Source organism: Lasiosphaeria miniovina, assembly GCF_030549165.1.
Source record: "Lasiosphaeria miniovina strain SMH2392-1A chromosome Unknown B0T26scaffold_6, whole genome shotgun sequence".
In the NCBI taxonomy this organism is placed as follows: domain Eukaryota; kingdom Fungi; phylum Ascomycota; class Sordariomycetes; order Sordariales; family Lasiosphaeriaceae; genus Lasiosphaeria; species Lasiosphaeria miniovina.
Window position 1 is genome coordinate 3,760,449 of NW_026848225.1, and position 25,270 is coordinate 3,785,718.

Here is a 25,270-nt window from a genome sequence, read left to right on the forward strand (position 1 = left end):
AAGGAGGCACAGCATGGGTTTCTAAATTTCTTTTGGGCTCGCGGCATATTTGCGTTTTGGAGTCATAATGTGGTCATGGGTTTAAGCATATGTTTTCCTTAAGTGTGGAGGTTAATAGTGTTGCGTTTTGTTTCTGGCACTCCGGGGGCCGGTGACTCGGGCGGCCCGGCAGCGTCTGACTTAAAGGCACACAGGATGTCAGAGATACTAGACTCGTCGGGACGAACGAGTACTGTGGCGTGCTGGGATTTTGCGGGAGAAGGCGCACCACATTATCTCTGCATCGACCTGCACTTGCGTTGCCCTTAACTAGTGAGAAGTTGGCACCACTTCTTGATACTTGCCGACTGGCCATAATTTGCCTCGAGGTGAATCTTGGAGCCCAGCTTTATTTCACCTATCTTCCATTATTCAACTGTCCATGGCCTCGTTCATTCTCCACAAGCGACTCGCTACGTCCAGGAGCTAATTATACATTTCGACTGCGGAAAATGGGGATATATTCAACAAGCGGCGGCGATTTATGTATTGTACAGTTTGTTATTTATGATGCGCCTGCCGAGCGGGAGAGAATTCGGGCTCTTACTTACATATTGCAATTTATACGGGGGATGATCACCGCATTCGTCCTGTCCATGGGAGACGTGAGAGTTGGGTGATTCTAAGGTGATGGGTGTCTGGATAATAGCGATCTGAGTAATGTGTCACTGTAGAGGAAGCAAATAAAACCCCGCACCCATCTGAAGAGGCTGTCTATTGTGTTTTCGTCCTTCACCTTGACGCTCGCTTCTGAAAGGCGCCCTCCTGCAGTATTTATCAAATTGGCAAGGCCCGGGGCCATCACTGACTCTACGTAACACGATACAGAACAAGACAATCCAGGCGCAAAACGTTATCTTTGGATCACCTATACAATATACCTGAAATCGAATAGCTCACCGAAATCTTTACTGCCACCGTTTGGAAGCTTACCTCCTGCGTTTATATGGAAGAGCACCCAGCTCACTCACTTTAACACAAGAGGCAAGAAAAATATTGCTGGATAGTGGTATGTTGTCACCCCTTGAGGTCTTGTAATTTAAGCTGTCGACGAGAGTAGTTGCCTGCACCGTATGCTAACTCCATATCAACAAAATAACAGGCATCTTTCACCTGTAATAGCCCCCTAGACATTTAGAATAGACGCGGTATGTTGAGACATTTCCTGTTCAGAAGAGATGGGATCTGGTCAGTTAACAAACAAGTACAAAATAAAATATTCAAGTAACAATAATTTAAAGTATACGGATAGGATGACCAAAAACCTAGGCAATGCATGAAAAGGGAAAATCCTGCTTCGGTCGTCTTCGCTAGCCCTGGGGCCTGGACTGGAGATGTTGTCGGGCACGGCCCCAGGCCAGTGACAGGTTATAGGGGAAATAATTGCGGGCTCAGGCGGTCGCGCTAGGGACCGTTGGTCGAAAGTGGCGGATGGATCCACTTTTCTACAGCTGCACGGAACAGTCTACCAACCTAGAGCATCCGGAGGACTCTTCAGCCTCGACAGGACTGCAAACTGACCGCGAGGCTGTTGCGCAAAGAAAGTGTGTCCAGTTGTGCTTTGCAGCGCAAGACAATACCTATCTGCAGATGCTTTGGAACTCGTTCAAGTCCATCCGGCGACGGTGACTGATCACCATGGCGCCTTCGAGGAGTCCTCCGCCGAGTAGTCGGCTGCTTGGCCCCGTCTCGAGGTTCTGGCACGCAAGTCATCTCTCTCTCTCTCTCTCTCTCTCTCTCTCTCTCTCTCCTGCGTCAGTCGTTGTCGTGCAGCGTCATGCTAACGAGAAGATGTCCTCCCCAGAAATCCTATGCGCCCGACTACCTTGGCTTCAGCTTGCTCTTGATTAGCTATATCCTAGTACGTTTTCGATCTTGGCCACCCTGTATACGTGGAATGAAAGGGAACAACAGCCTGCGAAGTGCACGCCGCTGATGCCGAGCCGCTACCTAGATACAATTCTTCGTCGAGCCGTTCCACCGCATGTTCTCCGTGAACGACCTGCGCATCTCTTTCCCCTTTGCCCAAGTCGAGCGGGTGCCTCTTGGTGCGCCTCCCTCTCCACTCTCCTAAAGATTAAAACCCATGCGCTAACATCTTTCCAAAAACCCAGCTCTCGACTTCGTATACGTGCTGTTCGTGCCGCTGGCGCTGATGGTAGCGTACAACCTGGCTTCGCGCGCGGCGCTGCACAAGCAGCACGTCACGGTGCTGGGGCTAGCGATCGCGCTGATCCTGACGGCGTTCCTGACGGACGTGGTCAAGAACATGGTGGGGCGGGCGAGGCCGGACCTGCTGGCGCGGTGCATGCCGGACCCCAAGCTGCTGCGCGACGCGCCGGGCCCGCTCGTGTCCATCAACGTGTGCACGCAGAAGCACCACCACACGCTGCACGATGGCTGGCGCTCGTTCCCGTCAGGCCACAGCTCCTTCTCGTTTGCCGGGCTCGGCTACCTGAGCCTGTTCCTGGCTGGGCAGATGCGCATCTTTGCGCACGGGGCCGGGGATGGGGACGCCGGGGATGGCAGCCGCGCGCCGACGATTGGGGAGCACACGGAGAAGCTAGTGCGCGGGGACCTGATGCGGGCGCTGCTGTGCCTGGCGCCGCTGCTGGGCGCGACCATGATCGCCATCAGCCGCTGCCAGGACTACCGCCACGACGTCGAAGACGTGTGCGTGGGCGCGATACTGGGGTCCGTCGTCGCGTACTGGAGCTACCGGCGGTATTGGCCGCGGCTCAGCAGCTCGCGCTGCGCCGAGCCGTATGTCAACCCGCCGGGAAGCGAGGCCGTTGCGGCTCGCTACGGCCGCGTCCGAGACGAGGAGGAAGGCGCCGGCCCGGGACAGAATGTAGGATTCGGGCTCGACGAGTTCAATAGACCTTAATGCTGACGTGATACCCCCATAGGTGGCCTAGAGCTTGCCCTCGTCTCCGGTACATATTGTGCGATATATATGCCATGTATTTGCCATGTTCAATGTCAGTTTAAGGAGATGTGTATAATATCCCATGTACTATATCGGATTTTGGACACACACAGCAATGGAGTTTGGGTTCTTTTTGACATCGCGTTGGCAAATCTTTCTATTAGTACATGAGGCGCCGAAATCATGCGCTTTTCCCTGTAGCCCCAAACTCCGTCTACTTGTCCTCGGTGCTCTCGTCCTTCGCCAGATCGTGCTCCTTCAGTAACGCCGTGATCTCATCTGCGTTCCAAAGTCTATGGTAGATCTTTCCGTCCTCGGTCTGGCCCACCGTCGCAAACTCGACTGTAATGTTTGTTAGCCAAGTTGTCCCCATGTCTCAAGTATGCATGCTTGTCATGCAGGGTAGGGGAAAGGCAAACTCACTCTTCTCGCTGCTCAGCTTCGTTGAGTCCATGGTCTTGCTAAGAACCTTGACCGCCATACCGCAAGCCTCCTTCAGCGTGCAGTCCTCCTTGTAGTCCTGCTTCAGCAAGCTCTGCGCACTCGCGTGGTTGGCGCCCGAGCTCGTTGCCTTCCAGCCGCCATAGTTGCCCGACGGGTTGCTCAGGTACAGCTGGAATTGGCGCTGGGGGTCCCACCCGGCGTAGATGAAAGACACGCCGAACGGCCGCAGGCCACCGTGTTGTGTGTACCCTTGCTTCAAGTCGCAGAGCCGGCGCACCAGCTGCTCGCAGGGGATGTCTTCGTTGTAGGTTAGCAGGTACCGTTGGGCGGCCTGGCGGGCATAGTTGATCAGGATGTTGGCATCGGCGGTCATGCCGGCCACGGCGCAGATCATGTTGCTAAATGAGTCAAAGAAACACGGTCAGCGGACTCGTTGAGAAGACATGCCTTCGGTCAGAGAGAGAGATAGAATCCCGACGTACTCATTCAGGATGTAGAGTTTCTCGGCCGATGTGTCCTGCTCGAGCAACTTGGACGTGACCTTGCGCTCGGCGGCCAACACAATCCCGTCCTTGGCCAGGATGCCTATGGCCGTGCCGGCATGGGAGATGGCCTCGAGCGCATATTCGACCTGGTACAGGCGGCCATCAGGCGAGAAGATGGTTGTCTGTGCGTGTTAATACGTGCGAGTCCCGCTGTCCGCTTGCACCAAAGCTCCAAGTTCTAATGGGGGTCACCCTCTGGCGGAGCTAGCGGTCAACTTACTCGGGAATCGTATCTTCTCGACATGGCGGCGAGCTTGCAATGATTCGGAGGGCGGATTGAAGTTCGCCGAGCGGTGTCGACGTCAAACAAAAAAGGAGCGACGCGGTGTTTGGTGGTGTTCGGGGTGCTGGGAATGGAATCGTTCCAACGGGCTGTCGAAAGGCAGGAAGGCTGACGCTGGACCTCAAGCCTGCAGCCGTAGCAGCAGCAGGCACTGGAGCTCCAGGCAAGCGCCTCACACGCGTAGCTGTTGTCTGCCTTGGATTTAGGGCCGGAATGTGCTCCGTGCACCACTCCAACTGTTCTCTCGTGTTAAGGCGGGACCTTGGGTAGAGAAGATGAAATGACGTCTACGATTGTAACTAACTCTTTATTTGACCGTATATCGGTAGTCTGAGTTTTGTTGAAGGTTTAGAAAATAGTATAAAGCCTAAAACTATTCTTGATCACAGCTGATATTATGGGTATTTTATACCTACATTTTACGTATCTCATCCTGTCACCCTACCTAACACATCCAAAAGCGGCTACATTGTCGGAGCTTTCTGGAACAGACGCCGACTGTATCCTTACATAAGCGTTGGAATTTGCCGTGCAACAAATCGAATACCTTACCTTTCCAGCTTGACTCCGCTTCCACCAACTCCTCCTTTCCAACCTCCACAATTCCGTCGACGAGCCCCCCTCCCCCTCTCCCGCTAAATTCGGCGTCTGTCACAAACGCAGTAATCTCGGTGTCGCATCGCCATCGCAAACCCCAACTCCAAGCAAGAATATCACGTCGTGCAGCTCTGCCCAGTCCACAGCCGGCACGCCAGCTTCCAGAGGCGCGCAGTGGAGCTTGGACTTGCCTGAGCTCAAGCACTAGACAAGCTTTGCCCGAGCTTCGCGACCCGCGAGCAGCTGCTCCCGCGCATTCCTCAACCTTCTCACCGCGCCTGCAGCAACCAATCGGCGCACAGGCACAAGGAGACAGAAGAAGTCGGGCGCTGGACTCGGCGGATAGCTTCGGGGAATTATTCCTTTGTTGAGGCTGCTCCCTCTGTGCAGTCGCACATTAGTCCTACTTTGAAGTGAAGTGTATAAAATTAAATGAGCGCGTGAACTCTCTTCACGCGCATGCCTTGAGCCATCTGAAGTAGAAGACGCGCATCAGCGGGGGCACCATATCCCACCCACCGGGCAACACTAGCAGAGCACGCGCTCAATCGCGACACATCGTTCGTTGCCCAATAGCAGCCATGTCTGGTAAGCAGCACCGCGCAAGGCGCGTCTTTTCGTCCGCAGAAAGACGACACCTTCCCTACCCCCTTCGGTCACGACGGCCGCCCTTCCACCAGGCAGTCACAAGTCTTGTTGCGCTTAGCAAGCTAACCACAATCTCTTTGGCAGAACCAGAGCCCCGCCGATCAGTTAGGGCCACCAAAGGCCAGCACAAGGCACTGGAGCAGCTCGACCAGGCCGTCGACACCCCGAAGCGGCGCGGAAAGAAGGGCAAAAAGGCGGCGCCGGAGCCCGAGGAGCCCGAAGAAGAAGTCATCCGATGTGTCTGCGGGGCGACAGAGCAAGATGAAGACTCGGGCGAGCCCTGGATCGCGTGCGACCAGTGCGGCGCATGGCAGCACAACATCTGTATGGGCATGAGCCAGTATTCCGAGGACCTTCCTAAAGATTACTTCTGCGAGATATGCCGCCCCGAGAGCCACAAGGAGCTCCTCGCCGGCATGGCCAGAGGCGAGAGGCCCTGGGAAGCCAGGCGCAGGGCGTATGAGGAGGAGAAGACAGAGAAGAAGAAAAAAGGCCCCAAGAAAGGTGCTAACAAGAAGAGGACCAGCGAATCCAAAGAGGATTCTACTCCCGCGCCCCAGAAGTTAAAGCAGTCTCCCGCACCGCCTACGAAACCAAAACAGTCCCCAGCACCCCCACCTACCAAAGCAAAACCGTCGGCTGCCCCCCCAGCAGAGCCAAAGAAGGACAAGGAGAACAAGAGCACCGCGGGCCAAAAGCGGAAAACTTTGGATGGATCACAAGACAAGGAGGCTAAGGTGACCCCGCCCTCATCTCAGTCTCAGAAAGAGTATTTTTACTGATATGGCACGTTCACAGAAAATGCGAAAAATCTCCGAAACCCAAGCACTACCCATCCAGTCATACACAGCACCTGATGACATCCCTGCCAAGATTACAGAGCTGCCAGAGGCCCGCCAGGGTTCTGCCGTTGCGTTGTCGAAGGCGCTTAACCACGCTCTTGAGGTGGTAGAGAAAAGGGGCACCTTTGTCCCAACCGACGGCATCTCCATTGCAGACCGCGCAGAGCGCTTTGCACTCGAAATCGAGCGCGCTGTTCACGATACCCACGGAAGCCTGAGCGCGTATGCTGGCCAGCTCCGTACATTGTCGTTTAACCTTAAGACGAACTTCGACCTTTGTACTAGACTGCTTAACCGCACTCTTAGCCCCCTTGTGCTATCCACAATGACTTCAGAGAGCCTAGCGACCAAGGAACTGCAGAAGGAAACTGCCGAACTCAAAGCCCTCGTAGAGAAGCAAGCCATCAAACTCCCTGATGACGGTCCGCGGATCCGGAAAACACATAAGGGCGAAGAACTCATCGGCGGTGACGACTTCACTGCCAGCGACGATGCTTATGGGCAGGCCGCACCCTCGAAGAAGGTACAAAAGGAACAACGACCAGGCTCTTCAGCTCAGCCTGGACACGTCAGACCGCCCGCCCACAGTATAGCTACCGACACCAATCAGTCTCCGAACAGAGCAGATTTCGACATCAACAAGGTGTTTTCCAGCGTCAAGTCGCCAACGCTCCCTCAAAATCAAGTGAGGCAGCCTGTACAGACGGCTCCTGCAACAGGACCCGGAGTCGACCTAGATGTCGACCGTCTGCTTGACGATGGCAGCCAGTCCCCTCCTTACTCCCCGAGCGCCGAAAGCGATCCGGATGTAGTTTGGAGAGGCGGCCTGTTGATGAACAGCATTGCGGAATTCCAGGTCACGGGCAAGCACATCGGCGGAGTCAAGCTGAATGAGACTATCAACCTCCCGTGGAGCAAGCTCATCCCGCAAAATCTGACAGTCTGCGGTCGAATCGAACCGCAGCAAGCCATCGTCTATCTCTGTGGGCTGAGATATAGTGTCCTTGCTGATATAGTCGTGATCAGCTTGGAGCCAACGTTTGAGTCGTCCAGGCCCGATATGTTGAAGCTTATTGACTACTTCGTGACCAAGGGTCGGTACGGTGTGGTTGGGGATAAAGGAGTTGCGAACGTTCGTGATACCTATCTGGTACCCGTCATGCCCGGCACTGCCAACTACCCGGAGTTCATGCTGAACTTGTCAGACAATTTGATCCCCGAGACCAGGACTGAGCCATTGTTGCTAGCTGTCTTCGTCTACCGCAACGACCCCGAGACTGTTCAGCGTCTTGCCAACGATCCTAATCACCCAATCAGAGCACAGCAACTACGGGCACAATCAATATCTGACTTTTCGCAGTCTCCATCCACACCCACCCCCGCTCAAGGGTTTGTAAAGTCGGTTTCGGTGCCTTCTTTCTCCCCTACGTCTCCTGAGGGAACACTACCTAGCTACCCTCCTTCGCGAAACACACCTCAAGTTGCGCCCCCTGTGCAGCAACCCCATGTTAATCAGGGCTCAAGGACATCGCAAGACCCGGCTCAGATTCAGGGCCTAGCCACTGCACGCGAGATCATGGGTAGCCTTATGACTAGCCCGACTATGGCCTTTTTGATACCACAGGCGCACCAGATGACTCGGAGGGAGTGGGAGCTTATCAAAATCCTATACGAGACTGATCCGAAAACACGTGATGACCTCCCGTACCTCAGCCACGCGCTCGAGAGGCAGGGCAAGGCCAAGTCAACATCAGGACCGCCTGCACAACATCCCGTGACCCAAAAGTCGCCACAGGTTCAGCAACCGCGGCAGGCTCAGCAACCACGGCAAGTCCAGCAACCGCGACAGGCTCCGCCGCCGCGGCAGATCCAACAGCCGTTTCAGGCCCGGCCGGAGCCTCAAGCCCAACAGCCGCAGAGTATTCAGCAGCAGCTGCAGCAGCAGCAGAAGATCCAGCAATCGCCACAGGCCCAGCAGCTTCAACTGACTCAGCAGCCCCAACAAGCTCAACATGCGGCCGCCGTATCTACCTCACCCACAGCCACGAAACCATCATACCGGCACACTCCGGTTCCTCCTCCCCCTATTCTGCAGCAGGCTGTCCCCCCTCGGCCCGTTCCGTCGCGTCAGACACCTATTCCTCCTCCACCTATTCCACCTCCAGCCTCAACCCCGGTGCCTCCTTCGTAGGGCGAGAGTCACCGTGAGGCCCCTCCGGCGCAAACCATAGAGCTAGGTGGGAGGCTGCCGGACGCCCCGCCCCAACCTGTTCGGTCACGTCGGGCAAATACCCTTCCTCTCGCTCCAAGCACAGCAGCTTCGACTCAGAGCCGCCGTGAGGCGACTGCGTGAGTACCAGACAGCTGAGGAAGAGGCCGAAGAAGTGATAAGGAAAAGATAAAACAATGCTTGACAATTGGCGCTTTTGGAAAGGCTTCATCTTCGCGGCATGGGAGCACAATTGGAATCTAGCGACTTCTGACTTTCCTGAGACGTTGATTGATCACTCCGGACGAGTCCCCGGAACATCAACAAACGGTACGGCGATATTTTTGGCTGTTTCGGCTCGACTTCTTACTTATCTCTCCCCTCGCGTTATTTATTTGGGACAAAGCGTTACCTTGGGTCTTGAATAGTAGCAAGCCGTGCTCCGCGCGACAGACTTGACTTGTCAGCTTGCCTTGTTTTTGCAGCTCTACGTCTCGAGTCAAATATCTATATACACGGCAGAGATCTTCTTGGCAGTATCATTATCCACCCAGCAGCAGGCGGAGTTGTTTTCTCTTTTCTTTTTGCCCCTTCCCCTTTCTTTGCGTATCGTGTCGAGCTATTTCATGTACAGATGGTGTGAGCAAAGTGTCGAGACCTCCTTTTTTTCTCTAGTATACGGATGGCGGCGGCCGGCCCCTCCTTGAGGCGGATTCAGTCATGGTGGCCTCGATGACAATGATATATGAGAGTGGCGCGGGCGGACGGGAGAAGAGAACGGAAACGAAGCGAAACGAGACGACGGCCCCGAGTTGGCACGGAAGTGGACAGACTGCATGCTGCACTCGCACACCCACACGCACGCAACATACTCGCTAGTTTGTTTCGTCTGTCGGGAATGAGCCTTGCTTCCGCTTTTTTTCTTCCCCTGTCGCCTTTCCCCGCTGCTTGTCAAAGGTCAGGATTGTCGGTCGGCTGGTCCGGGGGCGTCTGCATGCAATTATCTCGCGAGGCAGAGGGAGGAAGAAGATCCCGTGTGCCGCCTACCCAGCAAAGAAAGAAAAACGAAAAAAGGTGTCTTTTCTAGGGCGTGATGTTATCTTTCTTTCCCATCCGAGCCGATGAAGTCCTAGGGAGTATGTGCTGCTGCTGCTGCCAATTGTCTCCGTCCCTCCCTTACCTGGCACCCTTGTCCTGGCTGAGATCAGAGAAAGGCACACCGAGACAGGACGGCGGGACAGGTGATCGGCGGATAGAGTTGATAGCGCTGGGAAAGACGGAAAGGATTTTAATACGGAGTTTTGTCTTTAATCCTCTTTTTCCTCCCTTTTTCTTGCTCTTTCGGTAGTCAGTGGCAATCATACCTCTATTTTCCATACAATGATGCATAGCCCGTGTGCTGTCTTCTTGTGGTGGTTGTGAATGCCCAGGCTTTGTTCTGGAGCATATGCCGGCGGGTATTTTCGTGAGCGTTGATGGGTCTTTACGATGCTGTAGCTCTTGGTTTGAATCTGGCGGTGAGTTTTGACCAAGTAAAAGAGGTCTCTCGATAATTCACATTCCCATTCACGTACTAAGTAGCCAAGGTAGCTTTTTAAGTCCATAGGTATTACGATCAGAGAAAGGCGAACGGCAGTTATTTTCGCAGACGAAACTAATATCAACTTTTTCTATATGTATACAACAGTCCCACGGAGGAGATGTGAATTGAAGCCGCCACTAGACGGGCGAGATCATACAAAATCCCCATCCAACAGCGCAAAGTCGATATTCTGACGCTCCCAGTGCGGCACGCCGTCCTTGACGCCGTCCCCCAGCTCGCTCGCTTTCATCATGCTGCTGCTCTCCCGCTCCGGGGTAGTGGGCGGCGGTATCTCCATGCTCCCGAGCCCCTCGAGCGCGCGCTTGGCCTTGTCGACCACGCCGCGCACCGCGGCCGTCTCGGCGCGCTTATTGTCTAGCTGGTCCTGCATTAGCTGGATCAGCTGCTCGCGCGCTTGGTGCGGCCGGTACTCGTTGAGGATGTGTTGGAAGTTGAGCAGCAGCGTATCGAGGTCCTTGACCTTCTCGGCGCCCTATGTGACGGTGGTCAGCGAGTTGGTCCGGGACTAGATTGGGGTGTTTGGCTCGAGAACAAAAAATTATCACTCACGTGGGAGGGGTTGTAGCTCATGACGCCCATCAGCTCGAGGAAGTTTAGCAGGATCGACTTGGCCTGCCGCTTGAGTTCAAAGGCGCGGTCCATGTGCTTGCCGTCGCGGTCTCGCTCGTTGAGGGGCCCAAGCCGCTGGATGCCCATGGCTTCGAGGCTCTGGAGTTCATCGTTGAGCTGCAGCGAGAAAAAAAAAAGAAATCAGCAATCAGGATCCTAGATGGCATGGGGGGGATATCAACAGGGGACTGACGGAATGCACTACACTGAAAAGCCTCCATTTGCGCTCCTCTGGCTCTCGTGGCGGCTGTAAGTCCAGCAGGTACTCGGGGAGGTCCAGTATCCGCAGCAGGACGTCGCTGTCGTCTAGCCCTTGCTGCTGGGCGTAGTCGTGCTTGAGGCGGTCGAAGCTCGCGATGTTGTCTGGGGTGAAGTCCTTCCAAAACGGCGGCGGGTCGGGCCACAGTAGCGGCGCCCGAGACGAGTCTTCCTCCATGTTCTCCATTGCGAGGGATTGGAGCTATCGCACCGCGCGTACGGGAAGAGCGGTAGGGAGAACGGCGGGGGAAGTAGGCGGCGCGTTTGTCGCAAACGGATTTCGAGATGGAGGTGGGGGTGGGGGGTGGGGGGGTACGCAGGTTCGTGAAATTCTAGGGGCTCGATTTGACGCGTCAAGCGATTGTCTTGTCTTGTTTTGGCCGGGGCTCCGCGTGTGCTATGAGTTGGGAAGATGGGCTGCCATTTCTGGGATTACCGTGTCCCTCGCAGGCGATCGAGAGAGGCGGCGGTCGCTAGAGAAATGCGCAAGCGGAGGTGTGTCGTCGCTTTGGAAATCAGACAAAGACCAGAGAGCTCGAGGTGCCCTGGCGATCGGGTGTGGGGCTTCCCCATAAAACCTTAAAAGCGAGGGAGCACGCAGTTACAGTGAGAATGTATCCAACCGTACTGTACGTATCTGCGTATTGACCACCCCAATACTTTCTGGTAACTTTGAGAAACGGCCCATAAACGAACATATATTCATTCATGGCCTGCTTCTGTTGGTCTTTCGCGGCGTGCGAGAAATCATTCCCATGATTCCCTCTAAACATCGATCCTTATTCGTATGTTAGAAGCACATGCTTGAACCCAATCCAGATTTAATCGCTGGTCATTGTTTTTGTTTAAGACACACAAAGTTTGTGTATTCCAGAAATCTGTGTTTGCCTTGAAATGGGTCGAATAAAATGCGAAGAACCGTTCAAGGTCATCAATCGTTCTGGGTACCTACCTAGTCACTGTTCTATTTCAACGCCTCAACCGTAATCACATTCAAGCAACAAAGTGAAGAAAAAAACACGTCCGAAGAAAGTGAAATCGTTGCTCCCCAAACCAGCCGTGATTCAGGGACTCGTTGAATGAAGCCCGCTTATGTTTGAAAAGAGTTGAAAGTAACGCCGTATGGGTGTTCTATCTGAGAATTCAGTTCACCTTCATTAATGAATCGCCATCACGCTCGCGGTCTTATGAGTCGCTTATAGTAATCATCAGACTTCTTAACAGCATTTTGTCGATAAAGTATGTTCTTCCTTATTTTTCTCTTCGTTTCTAGGCTTCCGAGGTCTTTTATTTCCCTAGTTGTCCACATATTTAAATTTTCAATTGTTTCTCACATATTTTGACGAGTGGATTACCATAGCGGTTAGCCTTTGATCATACGAATCACCGAGCTAGCAGAATATTATTAATCCGTTCTTGTATAGCTGAACAGCTTCGAGGTTCGGCGACAACATGACAAGGATCAGGATAATTGGAATCTCAATTAATGTCTACTGATTGCTAGATGAATGTATGATAGACGCCTGCCTGCCTGAGCCATGATTACACATGCGCATGTTGGTTGCTCTTTGAACACGGACTCGTCTCGAAGCTCGGAGAAAATGAAAGTCTCCAATTGCAGTACTTGAGAAATCAACTGTCTTCTTACTGCCCGGGCGAGTAATTAGTACGGCTGTCCCGCCGGTGCTCCGTGGTGTTGATACTGCTGGGTCTGTGCTGGGTCTGGATACGCTTGGTATGGCGTGGGCTGCTGCTGCTGCTGCTGCTGCTGCTGACCGTAGGCGCTGGTCGGGTACGCCGGCGCCTGCTGCTGGTAGACCTGCGGCTGGTACGCCTGCTCGTCCGTGTATTGTGGGTGGACGACACCTGCAGCCGCTAGGTCTGCGTCCAGCATCGGGGCCTTCATTTCGACGAGCACGTTGTCTCCCAGTGGCTTGTTCGATTTGCCGGACTTGAGGAAGGCGCGCGCTTCAAAGACGATGACGGCGATAAACAAGATGCTGAGACGGTGCATGTTAGCTGACTGGATTTGACCAAGGACTTGAGAGTGAGTGACACTTGCGTCAAGAGTCCGCTCAGCCCGGCAATGGCACTCATGGACTCGAGGCCCTTTTTGGTGACAATGGTGCCTCGCTTTTCGATCGACCGGCTCTCCACCTCGCACGAGGCGCTGTTGGAGGCGGCGCGTTGTTGGTACAGTTCTTGACATTGACATCGTACTTGAACGTGGCCCACAGCGCGGCGTTGGCACCCATGGATGCCAGCCAGAAGAGGGCCATCAGCGAGTCGAGGGACAGGACCGCCCAGATGTTGTACCCATTGCGCGCCGAGCGCACTTTCTCCGCTACCAGCACGTACGCGACCATGATCCAGGTGAAGAGGGACTGGGTATCGGTCAACAAGACGGTTCATGTGTCCAATTGGACTGGATCTGAGCCACGGTGTTGGTCAAACGCACCGAGACCAAGGCGAAGACATTTTGGTCAAGTGCCTTGCCCTTGATGAGCAGGTCCGCCAGAATGACAATGACAAATGTCAGCAGTATCTGGATCCCCCGCACAATGATGACCCAGAGCGGCGAGTGGGCGATAAAGGGCTCGTTGCTTTCTATCGTAGCGGCTGGTTCTGCCTATTTATGCGTCTCGGCGCCAGTCCTAGCTTCGGCCATGGCTATGGTGAGAGTAAGTTATCGGCAATCGTTGACCTGTTAATCAAGGGAGTTGACCTGTCACTCAAGGAGCGAGTCTGCGAGGGGAGAAAAGTACTTGGCAACTGAGAGAACTAAGACGCGGAGGGCTGGCAAAGAACCACGGCACGCCAACTTCCTTTTGAGGGAGGCTGGGCTAGGGCCCAGGTCCCATCCTTGGGGAGCAGAGCCTCACTGCATCTCCCTGTCCCCAGCGCAGGCTTCGGGCTGACAGATGTAGGCCCTGCATTTCTCCCTATTAGTCTCCAAGGAGACTGGAGATCGATTGCCAAGACGTGCTTCTTTGCCAACAAGGGCTCCATCGTTCTCATCGGGCGTAACTTCTCACTGCCGGGGATAAGCGAGAACGAGAGAAGTCACAGCTGAGCTGTGCATGTCAATAGCATGCTTGGCGGCCAAGATTCCCTGCCACGCCAGCCGCCCTTATACCAATTCAAGCTTTTGACACATCTTGGCGGTCTTGGCTACAGACGGCCAGGACGGAAACAATACCAATGTTACACCCCTTGCCGCCAAGGTTGTGGCTTGGAACGGCAATACTACCAGACTATTATCGTACGTGACGAAACGGAGGTATATACTAGTAAAAACAATTAAGCTTCACTTTCCACTCTACCGAGCCCCAACCTGGCCAGCAGCGCGGCGTCATCCGTCTTCTCGACGTCGAATTTGGCTCAAGCCTACAGCTTTATCCCAGTTCCCTGATCTTCTTCATGACAGAGGTTGAAGAAATCCAGTGAAATAAAATGAGAATGTGTAGACCTAGACTTAATTACCTTACTTATCAACACCAATATAGTTCGGTCTGTGACGAGATTCAAGATGAGCGCTTCAGCGTCAGCTTTGAGACACGGCAGCCCTCATCCGAATCACGGTACGCTAATAACTGTACCGATTTCTCATATCTAGATTCCATTTTGGAGATTTTGGAGATTTGATACATCCAATACCTCTTAGTTGAATGACCTAAAGTCTCTCGATGCCCAATACTACTACCCACCTTAGGCGTCAATTGAGTAAATCATCCTGTAGAGTTATAACGAATCGACATAATCTGGTGAGGGAATTCCTGAGGCCCGAGAGTTGCCATGGCAAATCAACTCATTATTCTACCCGTTGCCGTTCTGATGCCTAATCAGACTCCTAGAGGCACCAAGACAATCATTTAAAACGTTGACAGTTAGAAGTTACTCCGGCTCAGCTCGTTTGGGTTAGAACTACACTTAATGTTCACAAAGGCGCGGAAAATTTTAGCGAAACTGGTTGTTTGCATTGATGAGTTCTAGAGTTTGAGGTTGTGGAATATCTGTTGGCCATGGTGCCGTAGTTAATTAACCTTGACCTCGCATGGTATTTTAGCAGTAAAGTTCCTAAGCTTACCGTTAAATTATTTGGCTCCTTCTAATTGTTTAATTTGACATTGTCGCAGTCACTCTTCGAATGAGCTGAGGAATAAACGAATAAATACTACCATGTTTTGTTTGTATGCGCCACCGCCGCCACCTCTATGGCTGACTAGCGCGTTGTTCCAACAAAATGTTGTCTTTCGTGGAAATTAATTATTAACTATTTCATGAGGATAGCTATGATTTAATTAGTCAAGATCAAGATTTCTAATTGGAGCAAGAGATATTAAATGCCGCGATATGAGTTAACTTGGGCGATAAGAAGAAAGAAAAGGAAAACAAGAGCTAAAAGTTAATGTCTGGTCTTCGAACTTGAGATGCAATTCGTATCTGTACCTTACCTAATTCAGTGCCGGGGGAGGGGAGGGGTTAATGGAGAAAAGAGTTGGTCTGTGCACGGTTCGTAACCAGCTAACTGGTACGCCATCGGTGGGCCGAAGTTCAGCCGAGGTGCAGAGTGATCTTTCGAAGTTCCGCCAGAAATCTCGCGCGGGCTCGAATTTTAGCCGACGGTAGTGGAGTGCGACAAGACTACCCACAGCAAGCACAGCACACAGTGGACCAGATACCAAATGCAACAGGCACATCATATCTTTGGGGCGGTTTTGGTATCCCATCGCAACGCTCCCGAATCATCAATCAGCCCATCTTTCTGCCATCGGCCTCTCCATATGAGCCGGCCTTGCTAGTTTCCCTCAGCGGGACGTCCCTAACCCGACGGAACGGATTGGCCTCGGCTTACTACGACAGCACCGCACCGCACCCAACTCGGAATCTTGTATCGTCAACACGCTCGCTCATATTGCAATTGCATATTGTTTTTCCTTCTTGCTGGCTGGCCAACGACGACAATCGCGTTCTGCACCATCCTTCACCCGCTGCCAACAAACGAAACGAAACGAAACGATGGGCAACTGCTCTTCGTGTCTTGGGAGACGCCGCGATGACTTTGACGAGGTGAGCCCCCCATTTCTCTACTCTCTTCTCGCCCTGCTCCCCCCTTCCCCTCGTGATAGCCAATGGTACAAGATTCGAAGCTGACCATGTTTTCGCCACCCATAGGACGACGAGGCTCGCAACCTGTTCGACGACCCAAACAGCATACACTATGGAAGCTTCGACCAGCAGCAGGTGATGGGCCACGAAGACCCGCAGGAGGTTCAAAGAGAGATTGAGGCTCTGCAAAGGGTGGTGGCACGCACGTCAGAGTACATCTTCCCCTACCCCTCCCGTCCCCCCCTCCCTTTGCCTGCTCTTCCCTCCCTCCCCGAGCCCGTGGCGGCGGGACGGACCACGCGACCATGGGGCTGGGACGACGCATGGATGACCTGGCTGACGCGCTGCATAGCAACATGGTCGACATCTACGACATTATGCCGCAGGACAAGGTCGTGCAGCCTGCCCCCGCCCCCTACTCGTATGCCGGCCAGGAGGCTCGCATGGCCCGCTACCAGACCCTGCTTTCCAAGCTGTCGTCGCACGACGGCCTCAGCTCTGTGGCGCGCGTTGATTGGGGCCTCCCCGAAGATGACAACATCGAGATGCAGCAGAGCCCGCTTCCCATCAAGCTCGACGAGTGCGAGGCTCTTGTCGGCAACTTTGCCGATGCTGCAGCCGCCATGCGCTGAGCCACGCACCACGCACCACGCACTGAGCCCGCTGCTCCCGCCCGAGCCCCGCGCTGGCGGGACACTTCATCCCGCGGCCATTGTCATCTGATCCAAGCCTGCCGATTTGTTTTGTACTTGCTTCTTTGGGGGATGGAGGGGCGAGGGTGCCTGCTGACGCGTGCTCGGCGCCGTCAGTCCCTCCCCTGCCCCCCCCCCCTCTTCCTTCCCCCTTTTCTGGCCCCTGGATGATGGCGTTAATAAGGTTCCGCAAGCTTGCGGCAAGAACCGACGTGGCAATGTGGGACGGCCCGTGATAACTGCTTTGATACCCATGAAGCGGGAATCCGCTTCCGTTTTGTCTCATTCCCGGCCATTTGGTACGGCCAGAGACACGTCTTGACGCCGTGAGGGTGTGGAGGCGTGTGGGAATATGGAGGGATGCGCTGTACCGCACAATTCAATCAATCGATTCCTTTTGTCTGTGTGACTGGCCCCTGTTTGGCCTCAACTCTAGCCAATCACGGCTTCCCGTCCGAACTCCTCTCATTCCTGGGCGCCGACCAAGCCCGAACCCATGGACCCAGCGGCCACGTGCACGCAAGGACTGCTAATATCACTTGATAGCTGAGATCACAATATAAAATCTCACAGCTTTCACCTTGATTTCATCTATAACACGTCACCAATCCGATGTCGGGTCGCATCTCTTCATCTTTGTCAGGTCATGCTGAGGCAAAAGCACCCAAGTACTCAACCCACATTAGCGAGCGTCAGGTCCGCTCGTAGCCCCATCTACGAGTTCGGCTTGGAAGATAAGACATCCTGCGGGATTCTGTGCGTGATTTCGGCCCTCTAGGCTGGGCTCATTGGGTTGCGTGCAGCGTAGCTCGCAGATGATTATCGGAAAAGGATGGTGGATGCCACGACTCGTGACGTGGGAGGGGGAGAGGGGGTGGAGGGGAGGGGGAACGCCAGCAAGCCCGCCCAAGCAGACACCGGCGTACAGCAAGCCAGAGCAGGATTCAAGCGTGTACAGCGAAGCACGTCACGTCAGCTATGGCTCCGCTTCTACCGCCCAAGAAAGCTGCCCAGGGGCCGCAACGCTCGGGCAGGTTCCTACCAGCAACAGCCACCATTGCAGCCCCTTTCGCCCCTCTTTCGCCACCCTCTTCCTTTGGCCTCTTTTTTGCGAGTTTCTGTGTCTGACGGTCCTGTCGCTGCAGAGCTGCAGGTCTACCGACCATTTTCTCCAAGCCCTGGCCCCCCATTTCTGGAGACCAGATTGTCCGTGAATCCATCTTCCGTCTACTGCACTCAGGGTCCCCCCTCGTTCCCTCCCCATTTCGAGCAAGCCAGCAGACGGCCTGGTTTGATTTCTTGGCGTGTGTACCGCATTTCAGACGGCCAAACGGTGGGAAAGAGCATTCTGGATCATGTCTCTCCAAGCTATTTTGCGGGTGTCTTGAATCCGCCGAGGCTAGATTCGCCTTCTCCGCGTGCGTGAGACATGCTTCCAGCCTGCATGCTTCTTACGCCGGCCGTCCCCCCCTCCCTTTTGTCTTTCCACCCTCATTCGCCCAGATGAGCCGTTTTTCGCCTAGAAGTTACAACTTACGCAATACCTACCTGCTTGCCTAGCAGATAAGCTAGCCAGCCAGCACCCGGCCCTCCCAACGAGGGGGACGAGGCGAGTGCTATGAGCTCATTTTCCGTGCTACCTACCTAACCTGTCAGCCTCTGCTTGTGTTGAGAGGCCCACCCGTCACCCTCTCGCCTGCCGACCAGCCCGACTGTTGGGGAAAAGGCCAGTGGGATCGTTCCCCGGTTTCTGCATCTCGCCCCTCCGGATGCCTCTTCCCTCGGCATCTGAATCTGACCATACGCACACTTACACGCTCACATTCTTACCAGCCGATCCGGGAACGGGAGGGGGGAAGGAAGAAAATGCCAGTCCAGGCACGAAACGGCCAGCCTGATACCAGGGGTGGAAGTGGTGAGGAGACAGGGAGGGGGGAAGTGTTAGTACCGGTACTTCTCTTTCTTCTGTTCGATTTTCTCCTCTTGGGCATCATTCGAGGCCGGGGTTTCTGCTTGTCGACTTATGCCCAATACGTCGCTGGGAAGGAGAAAATTGAACGAAAGGGGAAAAAAAGGAAGATAGCTTGTTTTTTTTCTCTTTCTGGATAGAGCAAACCGTCATTCCCCCCCATTTCGTTAGATATTGATTCCCCGGTCCCCTTTTTTTTGGTTCCCGCCGCGCCTGCCACCCATCCCTTTCGCTCCGTGGTTTCCAAGATACAGCCAAAGGAAAAAGACAGAACTCCCAGATCCTTCATGACAGTTGGATGAAATGAAATGTCGACGTTACAGATACGCAACTGAACAGAAAAAGGAAAGTAAGACCCAGGGGAGATGAAAAGGAGTGAGGACAAAAACGACAAAATAGAAAAGAAAAAACCCAGAGAAAAAATACCTCGCAACCCCCAAAAAGCGGTAAGGCCCCTCGTCAGAAATGAAAGAGAAAAAAGGAAGCCCGAAGCTCTCCCCCATGCTCTCCCGAGCTCGGGTCTGGCTCTGGTCATGCAGCAGCAGCCAGGCTTGGGCTCGTCCTGCACGCCTGCTTGCCGACCTTGAGGCGCAAACGCACAGGAAGGGAGTGCCGTCTCCGTTCTCCATATCCTCCCCCCCCCCTTCCCGGTACCAACCCCAAAGGGCCGGTACCCGGCAAAGTGGCTTGGCTGACCGCCTGAGGGGGGATGGAGGGATGACTTGGCTGGGACGTCGCTAGCTTTTGGGCAGCCAGCTCCGCGGGTTTTTTTTCTCTCTCCCTGGTTTTCATGAGGTCCTTTTTCTTTGGGTGGGGAGGACGGCAAAAGGAAAACCCAAAAATTTGTTCGTGACAAAAAAATGTTTCCGTTCTGCTTTTTTTTGGTTTTACAGAAGCCCGAATTTTTTTTTGATTCGCTCGCTCGCTCACTCGTTCACTCTCGTTTTTCTGCTCTCCAATTCCCGCCCCCTTGTATGATCTCTCCTTTCGCCATGTCCGATCCAATGCGGGAGACGGTGGCCGCCGCAAGCCGCGGCTTTCCCCCCCCCTGGAAAGGAAGTAGACATGAAAAGACGAGCGGAGGAAGGAAAAGAAGAAGACGGAAAAAAGGGAGCTAACGAAGACGAGGAGAGAGAGAGAAAGAGAGAGAGAGAGAGAGAGAGAGAGAGAGGAAAGAGCGCGCGCGCCCTTGGGGTTTGTGCGTACATCACCTGTGCGCCATCGGCTCGGCTCCCCATTAGCTGCTCCCCAATCCAAGTGACCGACTCTTCTCGCCGCGCTCGCTCGCTCGCTCGCTCGATCACTGTCCGTCCCTCTGACTGATTCTCCTCTCTCTCTCACTGTTCTCGCTCCCACACGCACACGCACACGCACACCGCCCCTTTCCCCTCTTTCTCTCCACTCTTATCTCTGGATGCCACAGCGCAGCGCATTACAGCACAGCACACAATACATGCAACATGTTGCTGTGCTGCTGGGCTAGCAGATGCTCCGTTGCTTCTCCTGATGGCTGTGACAGAGGTCGTTGATCTGGATCTGGATCTCGGTCATGTCCTGCTGCGTCTTCTCGATGGTGGCGCGCCGGTTGCCCTCCCGCTGCCACCGCTGGATGTCCTCGGACATTTTCCGCATGCGCCGGTCCTTCTTGGTGATCTGGTCGCAGATTTTGCACTGTCCGTGCATGTAGGACGTGTCGTAGACCAGCTTCAGCCCGCACGTCTCGCCTGTCCGGTATTCCTTGTTGCACTGTTGGCGAAAGTTCCCCCACTTCCAGTACCCGCAGCTCCAGCGAGTCTGCTCGAAGTAGCACATTGCTAGCGAGGTATGTAGGTAGGATAGGGTAGGGCGGGACAGGGCAGGGCAGGGCAGGGGTTGGTTGGTAGTGTTCTGTAGGCGGGTTTTCGCGGCAGTGTCCGAGTATCCCGCCCGTATGGTAATGTCGTGCGTGTCTGGTATGCGGAGTACGTGTGCCTGACGTTGAATGCGGTTCTTCGGGTAAGGAGAGAGCAGCGGTTGCCTTTCTGAAAGGGTCGTGTCCACCTGGCCTTTGAGGAGGGGGAGATAATGCCCGCTTGCGCTGGCTGCCGTCTGTTGTCTGACCTGGTTCGACACAATCCCACAGTTAGCACGAGCTATCTTCCGGGTTCCCTTCTGCCACCCTCGACCACCATCGTGCCACAACAGCAGCGTTCATGCTTGAGGGAGGTGCTGAAGGCACAACTCACCCAGTCAAGACACGCACAGCACCTAGAACGGAGAAAGGGGAGCACGACGAGCAGGCCCGGGTCGAGGGTGGATGCAATTGGGGCTTTCGAAGCTTGGTGAGTCTGTCTCGCCGAGAACAACAAGAAAGAAGAGGTAAGGTCGTCTGTTTCGTTACCGTTGCTTGTCGTCTTCCTTTGTGGCCCTTGTTGCAGTGAGGCAATTCGGAACTGTCAATGTCGATGTCGGATGGCCGTTTGGGGGAGCAAGCAGGAGCACTCCATCCCAAGCCATGAGGGCATCGGGTCCGTACTTATACTTGTCCGCGCGTTCGAACCAGCTCCGCTCCCAAGGGGTGCGAGACACGGTGACCCGTCAGGCACGGCGGATGGCCCATGACATCAAGTGGTGTTAGGGGGGAGATGAGAGCGAGGTAGGGATTCAAAGTGGACGAGACGTCCGGCCCCGTCACAGACCACCCCGCTGGGTACCTACCTTTCCACCCTAGCGGGTCCCTCGTCGACAATCACGCTCGCGATCACACGTCGACAAGAGGAAGTACCTCGCCGGCCCTGGGGGTGTAGTAGGGAGTGTGGTGCCCACACCCTGGGACCCTGCCGACAAATTAGCCCGTTTTCTGTCCCGCGCAGGTCTCTCTGAGTGGAGCGGCCTTCATAGGAGCCACGTCGTTCATGGCTCATTTACCACGGTATTTCCGCACGCCTTCCCCGCCGAGGCGCGCTATCAACCCTTCGTCTCCCTCGAGTTCGGGGCAAGCTGTGGTCGGCTAGACTAGGGACCGTCCCATTGGCATCGATGGGGGGCAAACATGGTGGGCATCGTTGATTGCCAAAGCGCCCGCCATTGGCCCGAACGCGGCCTGACCGTTGTTGAAAAGGCATATCCGCCTCTTCTTTTTGTCTTCGATTCTGTCCCTCTCGTTCCCCATTCTGCCCCCTTCTCTTTCACACACTTTCAGTCCGCCCGTGTGGTGCTACTCCCTGCATGGACGCGGGCCCCTGTCGCTGGTCATGTTATTGCGACCTGCTGGGCGGAAAGGGAACTGGAACCCAATGTAGCCAGTACACGGGGACCCCTGTAGTGCTGCTACTTGTTGTTATGATTTGCCTGTGCTCGCACCCTGCCATCGAGCGCCTCGTTTTGACCTAGTGGTCCACGGGGAGAGGATCTTCCCGTTCGAGCTTGCGGCCGTCAAGGTCTCTTCCGGGTCGGCCCACATGGCAACAAGTGTTCGGCTAGCGTGGGGTCGAGCTGGCCGCGGCCAGGGGTGGCCGGGGGGGGGGGGGGGGGGGGGAGGGGAGGGGCGGCCGAAGCCAAGACCAGTTACCAAACGCCCCGGCCGCCACAAAAAAGAAAAAAAAAACAGAAACAAAATGTTTCTTTTAGCCTCCTTGTCATTTGTCGTGTATGACCGGGGATGGTCGGAGATCTCATGCTACCCGACTAGACTTAATCGAGGATGGCAGGTTCTCCTGGCACCACCGGATTGTCCTGTTTCGTCCCCACGACGAACTATTATGTCTACCCCTGTCATTTTTAGAGCCCAGTAGGCAGCTAGGGCCACGGCTTTGCTGTCTAATAGTTAGGCAAACACGCTATTCCAGTGTGGCTGGATAGGGTACAATCTGGACACTGACTTTGATTTGGTGTCTTAACTGCATGATCTGCCGCCTCCTCGAAGGGGAGCAAGTTGATTGGGGGGTCTTTAGTGACCACCCCCCTTGAGAAGACTCTACCCGGGAGAACCACTCGGAATGAGAATCCTAGAGTGTAGCCGTGGCCGAAAGAGCCTAGCTTGCAGCAAGTCGTGGTCACTGTACTTGACAGAAACAGCAAATTATCGTTGCAGTGCCCGCCACGCTGGGACAAGTGCCGACTTGCGATGGTGTGCAAGCCACCTCAGGTGAGAGTTGTAAAAGGGCAATGTGATATGTGATAGCGTCACAGCAGCTAATCGCGGCAAACACAGATTTGCTCTTTTTTTTTCAAGTCACTTGCTCTTGCAAGGCTCGCTTTGCTATGCTTCGATCACGGTTCAATCGCCCAAACGGGTCTGGCCTCTCGCCACCCTCGCCCGCTACGCTACTCCCCACGGGTCAACGGACTAGTCATTGAGTGGGTCTCGCCGGGCCTGGGCCATCGCGGCTGCGACTGTGCTCGGCGTCTGATAGAAGTGGGCGGCCGAGCGAGCACTCGCTAGGGGTTGGCAAGCTCGCAGGAGGTTGATCTCACATGAATTGCCGCCCGCTGCGTCGAAATGACGACGAAACCACTCGGCTGTCTAGGGCCCAACCAAGACGGCCAACGGCCAGCCGAGAGGAGATCCTCACCACGGTCACTCACTCGGCGGGTGGGTGGCTGGGAGCCGTGGGGATTCGAGTGTGCAACGTGGCATGCCTTGACTAGTTCGTTTCCTCTTGCCCACTTTACTTTCTCCGTGGCCCCCGCCCTCCACCAGAGACGAGGTGTGAGTGATATTGCATCGGTGAACCCAGAGTTGTATATCTCTGCTAACTTTGTTTGTCCCAGTTACTTACAGACAGGTGGCTTCTTCGTTGGAACGGTGGGTCGAAGTTGCCCACAGGCGCTTGTGCTTTCTACCTGGGCCAGGCTGCCTCGAGCCATGGGCCGGACGAGAACGGCTTTGCCGCGGCGCGTCGACCACCGTGTCTCGGTGACTCTCTTCACCGGCATGAATTTGGATAGAGATATATCAGGGATCAACGACGCATCCCGAGGGTGGATCGAATGCAGATCACCTCATCCGGATCGTGGCCGCGCCCCAAGAGGCCAAGAAACAAGGGGCCGAGCAAACATCGACGCAAGTCATTTGGCCTTGCGATCGGGATACCGCTTCAGCCGGTTGTTTCTTCCTGGCCGTGCGCGGAACAGGATGGAACGCTGATTAGGATGGCCAGGCCGGCCATCGATGGGGGCGGTGACTTACACCTCACCTTGCTTCCTGTGGGGTGACGGGTAGGATGATCGCAAGTTGATGCGGGCTGGCGAGATTGTGCCCTAGTCGCAGGCTATCCATGGGGGCATCCGGCCACAATTCCAGATATGCCACTGCTGGGTGCCCTCGTTTGCGCGTCAAGCAAGCCTGGGCCGGGTCGGGGGGCCGGGATTGGGGCATGACAGACACGCTACCGATACTGTTCTCCATTCCCCCCTTTTTCTTGCCGACGACACCAACGCGGTTCGAGCCCGGCTGTGGCCAAGCGAGACCTGGTACGTTGACCCTTGCATGCAAATCGGGACAATCAGCCGGGAAACAAAGGCCAGAAGGGAAGTGATGAGCTGTCCGGCTGTCTGGCTGTACATTTCTGAGAAAGCGTTGCTTGGCTGGGCAAAACAGCGGCTGGCATTACGCCAGCCACGCCTGATAATGCGGGTTTGAAAATCAGAAATTGGAAGCGGAAAGGAAATGTCGCAAGGAATCAATGTTTTGACGGCCGGCGCTAGGCCGGCCTAGCGGATTAAAAGCGGTAAAGGCGGAGCCATTTGGTAAACATGGCCGTCTTGAGGGCGGCCAGGTCGTGGTTGTTGTGGTGAATTTGAGAGCCATTTTAAGCGCCCTTTTGTTCCGTTCAAACAATTGACGAGCCGTATTATACGCCGCGACCATGTTATTCCAGCCCGCCCAATTCCACGACCCGAAGCTCGACCAGCCTGATGAGCAAGGAGCGGGCCGTTCCCTCAGACGTGGGGATTCCTTGCCAAACAAGAATCCGGTGTTTGGCATGATTGTCGCAGGTCTGATGTCGTAGCGGCTCGGGTAGCCCTTCACAATCAACAAGACGCCACCAAGCCCATGGTCACCATCGATTATCTTGCCCTTCACACTCTGTGCTCCCCCCCAAAGTGGGTTTTCTGTGCATATGGTGGCGTTTTCAGGCCTTTCCAGGCACTGCAGCAGACGGGAATATTTTTGCCATTTTCAAATCATGTGTTGGCAAGCTTCTGCAGCGTGATAGCTCGGCTCCTGCACGTACCAAGCGCGGCAGCAGGACGCAATGGAATTCTGGCTAATGAGGAGGCTGGCGGACAAGCTAACACCTTCTAGAATGAATCTGGAAGTGACAAGATGCAACGGCCTTGTGCTGACGTTATTGATTGATGCCAGCTTCGGGAGTTGGTCTTCTTGGGTCCGGCACCGTGGCTGAACTGGTGTTTGAGTGCGAGCGTGAGTCGTCCAGGTACCTAGGTACAAAGGATTTAGTTCGACATGAGGCGGCCTGAAGCGATCGAGTCAAAGCAAGAGACAGGGA

At 54.7% G+C, this 25,270-nt stretch overlaps 8 protein-coding genes across 8 annotated transcripts; 4 read left to right on the top strand and 4 right to left on the bottom strand.

The window, feature by feature from the left end:
• Window positions 1–1,384: 1,384 nt before the first annotated feature.
• B0T26DRAFT_432457 (uncharacterized protein) lies at window positions 1,385–1,855 on the top strand. Its single transcript, XM_060434977.1, has 2 exons — window positions 1,385–1,743; window positions 1,844–1,855. The coding sequence occupies exon 1, from the start codon at window positions 1,471–1,473 to the stop codon at window positions 1,666–1,668; it is 198 nt and encodes a 65-aa protein (XP_060293401.1). The 5' UTR covers window positions 1,385–1,470; the 3' UTR covers window positions 1,669–1,743; window positions 1,844–1,855.
• B0T26DRAFT_432244 (phosphatidic acid phosphatase type 2/haloperoxidase) lies at window positions 1,454–3,135 on the top strand. Its single transcript, XM_060434974.1, has 4 exons — window positions 1,454–1,743; window positions 1,844–1,900; window positions 1,994–2,087; window positions 2,154–3,135. The coding sequence occupies exons 1-4, from the start codon at window positions 1,678–1,680 to the stop codon at window positions 2,924–2,926; spliced, it is 990 nt and encodes a 329-aa protein (XP_060293402.1). The 5' UTR covers window positions 1,454–1,677; the 3' UTR covers window positions 2,927–3,135.
• On the bottom strand, window positions 3,051–4,345 carry B0T26DRAFT_432287 (nucleophile aminohydrolase). The gene is made up of 4 exons (XM_060434975.1): window positions 4,178–4,345; window positions 3,895–4,079; window positions 3,392–3,810; window positions 3,051–3,310 (listed from the first exon to the last, which is right to left on the bottom strand). Exons 1-4 carry the CDS (start codon window positions 4,199–4,201, stop codon window positions 3,183–3,185), a joined length of 756 nt encoding a protein of 251 aa, XP_060293403.1. The 5' UTR covers window positions 4,202–4,345; the 3' UTR covers window positions 3,051–3,182.
• A 1,073-nt stretch (window positions 4,346–5,418) lies between these two features.
• Window positions 5,419–8,518, top strand: B0T26DRAFT_743292 (uncharacterized protein; the record flags this gene model as incomplete). The annotated part of the gene is made up of 4 exons (XM_060444232.1): window positions 5,419–5,425; window positions 5,570–6,222; window positions 6,284–7,735; window positions 7,766–8,518. The coding sequence occupies 4 exons, from the start codon at window positions 5,419–5,421 to the stop codon at window positions 8,516–8,518; spliced, it is 2,865 nt and encodes a 954-aa protein (XP_060293404.1).
• Window positions 8,519–10,063: 1,545 nt separating this feature from the next.
• B0T26DRAFT_724075 (MED7 protein-domain-containing protein) lies at window positions 10,064–11,545 on the bottom strand. The gene is made up of 3 exons (XM_060442657.1): window positions 10,942–11,545; window positions 10,689–10,865; window positions 10,064–10,611 (listed from the first exon to the last, which is right to left on the bottom strand). The coding sequence occupies exons 1-3, from the start codon at window positions 11,191–11,193 to the stop codon at window positions 10,270–10,272; spliced, it is 771 nt and encodes a 256-aa protein (XP_060293405.1). The 5' UTR covers window positions 11,194–11,545; the 3' UTR covers window positions 10,064–10,269.
• Window positions 11,546–12,669: 1,124 nt separating this feature from the next.
• Window positions 12,670–13,942, bottom strand: B0T26DRAFT_679425 (uncharacterized protein; the record flags this gene model as incomplete). The annotated part of the gene is made up of 5 exons (XM_060440357.1): window positions 12,670–13,006; window positions 13,063–13,176; window positions 13,227–13,390; window positions 13,465–13,635; window positions 13,889–13,942. 5 exons carry the CDS (start codon window positions 13,940–13,942, stop codon window positions 12,670–12,672), a joined length of 840 nt encoding a protein of 279 aa, XP_060293406.1.
• Window positions 13,943–15,881: 1,939 nt separating this feature from the next.
• B0T26DRAFT_432554 (late endosomal/lysosomal adaptor and MAPK and MTOR activator-domain-containing protein) lies at window positions 15,882–16,780 on the top strand. Its single transcript, XM_060434978.1, has 3 exons — window positions 15,882–16,076; window positions 16,182–16,327; window positions 16,468–16,780. Exons 1-3 carry the CDS (start codon window positions 16,026–16,028, stop codon window positions 16,745–16,747), a joined length of 477 nt encoding a protein of 158 aa, XP_060293407.1. The 5' UTR covers window positions 15,882–16,025; the 3' UTR covers window positions 16,748–16,780.
• Window positions 16,781–20,255: 3,475 nt separating this feature from the next.
• Window positions 20,256–20,588, bottom strand: B0T26DRAFT_755220 (uncharacterized protein; the record flags this gene model as incomplete). Its single annotated transcript, XM_060445930.1, has 1 exon — window positions 20,256–20,588. The coding sequence occupies one exon, from the start codon at window positions 20,586–20,588 to the stop codon at window positions 20,256–20,258; it is 333 nt and encodes a 110-aa protein (XP_060293408.1).
• Between the last annotated feature and the right edge of the window lie 4,682 nt (window positions 20,589–25,270).

Bases quoted from the DNA above. Each gene is read 5' to 3' on its own strand.
- B0T26DRAFT_432287 (XM_060434975.1), bottom strand. From the start codon at position 4,201: ATGTCGAGAAGATACGATTCCCGA. The intron at 4,080-4,177 runs GTAAGTTGACCG...TAACACGCACAG, and splicing joins CGAGAAGATACGATTCCCGA to ACAACCATCTTCTCGCCTGA. The intron at 3,311-3,391 runs GTGAGTTTGCCT...CAAACATTACAG, and splicing joins GAAGCTGAGCAGCGAGAAGA to TCGAGTTTGCGACGGTGGGC.
- B0T26DRAFT_432554 (XM_060434978.1), top strand. From the start codon at position 16,026: ATGGGCAACTGCTCTTCGTGTCTTGGGAGACGCCGCGATGACTTTGAC. The intron at 16,077-16,181 runs GTGAGCCCCCCA...CGCCACCCATAG, and splicing joins GCCGCGATGACTTTGACGAG to GACGACGAGGCTCGCAACCT. The intron at 16,328-16,467 runs GTACATCTTCCC...CGCGCTGCATAG, and splicing joins GTGGTGGCACGCACGTCAGA to CAACATGGTCGACATCTACG.
- B0T26DRAFT_432457 (XM_060434977.1), top strand. From the start codon at position 1,471: ATGGATCCACTTTTCTACAGCTGCACGGAACAGTCTACCAACCTAGAG.
- B0T26DRAFT_432244 (XM_060434974.1), top strand. From the start codon at position 1,678: ATGGCGCCTTCGAGGAGTCCTCCGCCGAGTAGTCGGCTGCTTGGCCCC. The intron at 1,744-1,843 runs GCAAGTCATCTC...TGTCCTCCCCAG, and splicing joins CCGTCTCGAGGTTCTGGCAC to AAATCCTATGCGCCCGACTA. The intron at 2,088-2,153 runs GTGCGCCTCCCT...CCAAAAACCCAG, and splicing joins AGTCGAGCGGGTGCCTCTTG to CTCTCGACTTCGTATACGTG.
- B0T26DRAFT_724075 (XM_060442657.1), bottom strand. From the start codon at position 11,193: ATGGAGAACATGGAGGAAGACTCGTCTCGGGCGCCGCTACTGTGGCCC. The intron at 10,866-10,941 runs GTCAGTCCCCTG...TTCTCGCTGCAG, and splicing joins TTTTCAGTGTAGTGCATTCC to CTCAACGATGAACTCCAGAG. The intron at 10,612-10,688 runs GTGAGTGATAAT...ACCGTCACATAG, and splicing joins TGAGCTACAACCCCTCCCAC to GGCGCCGAGAAGGTCAAGGA.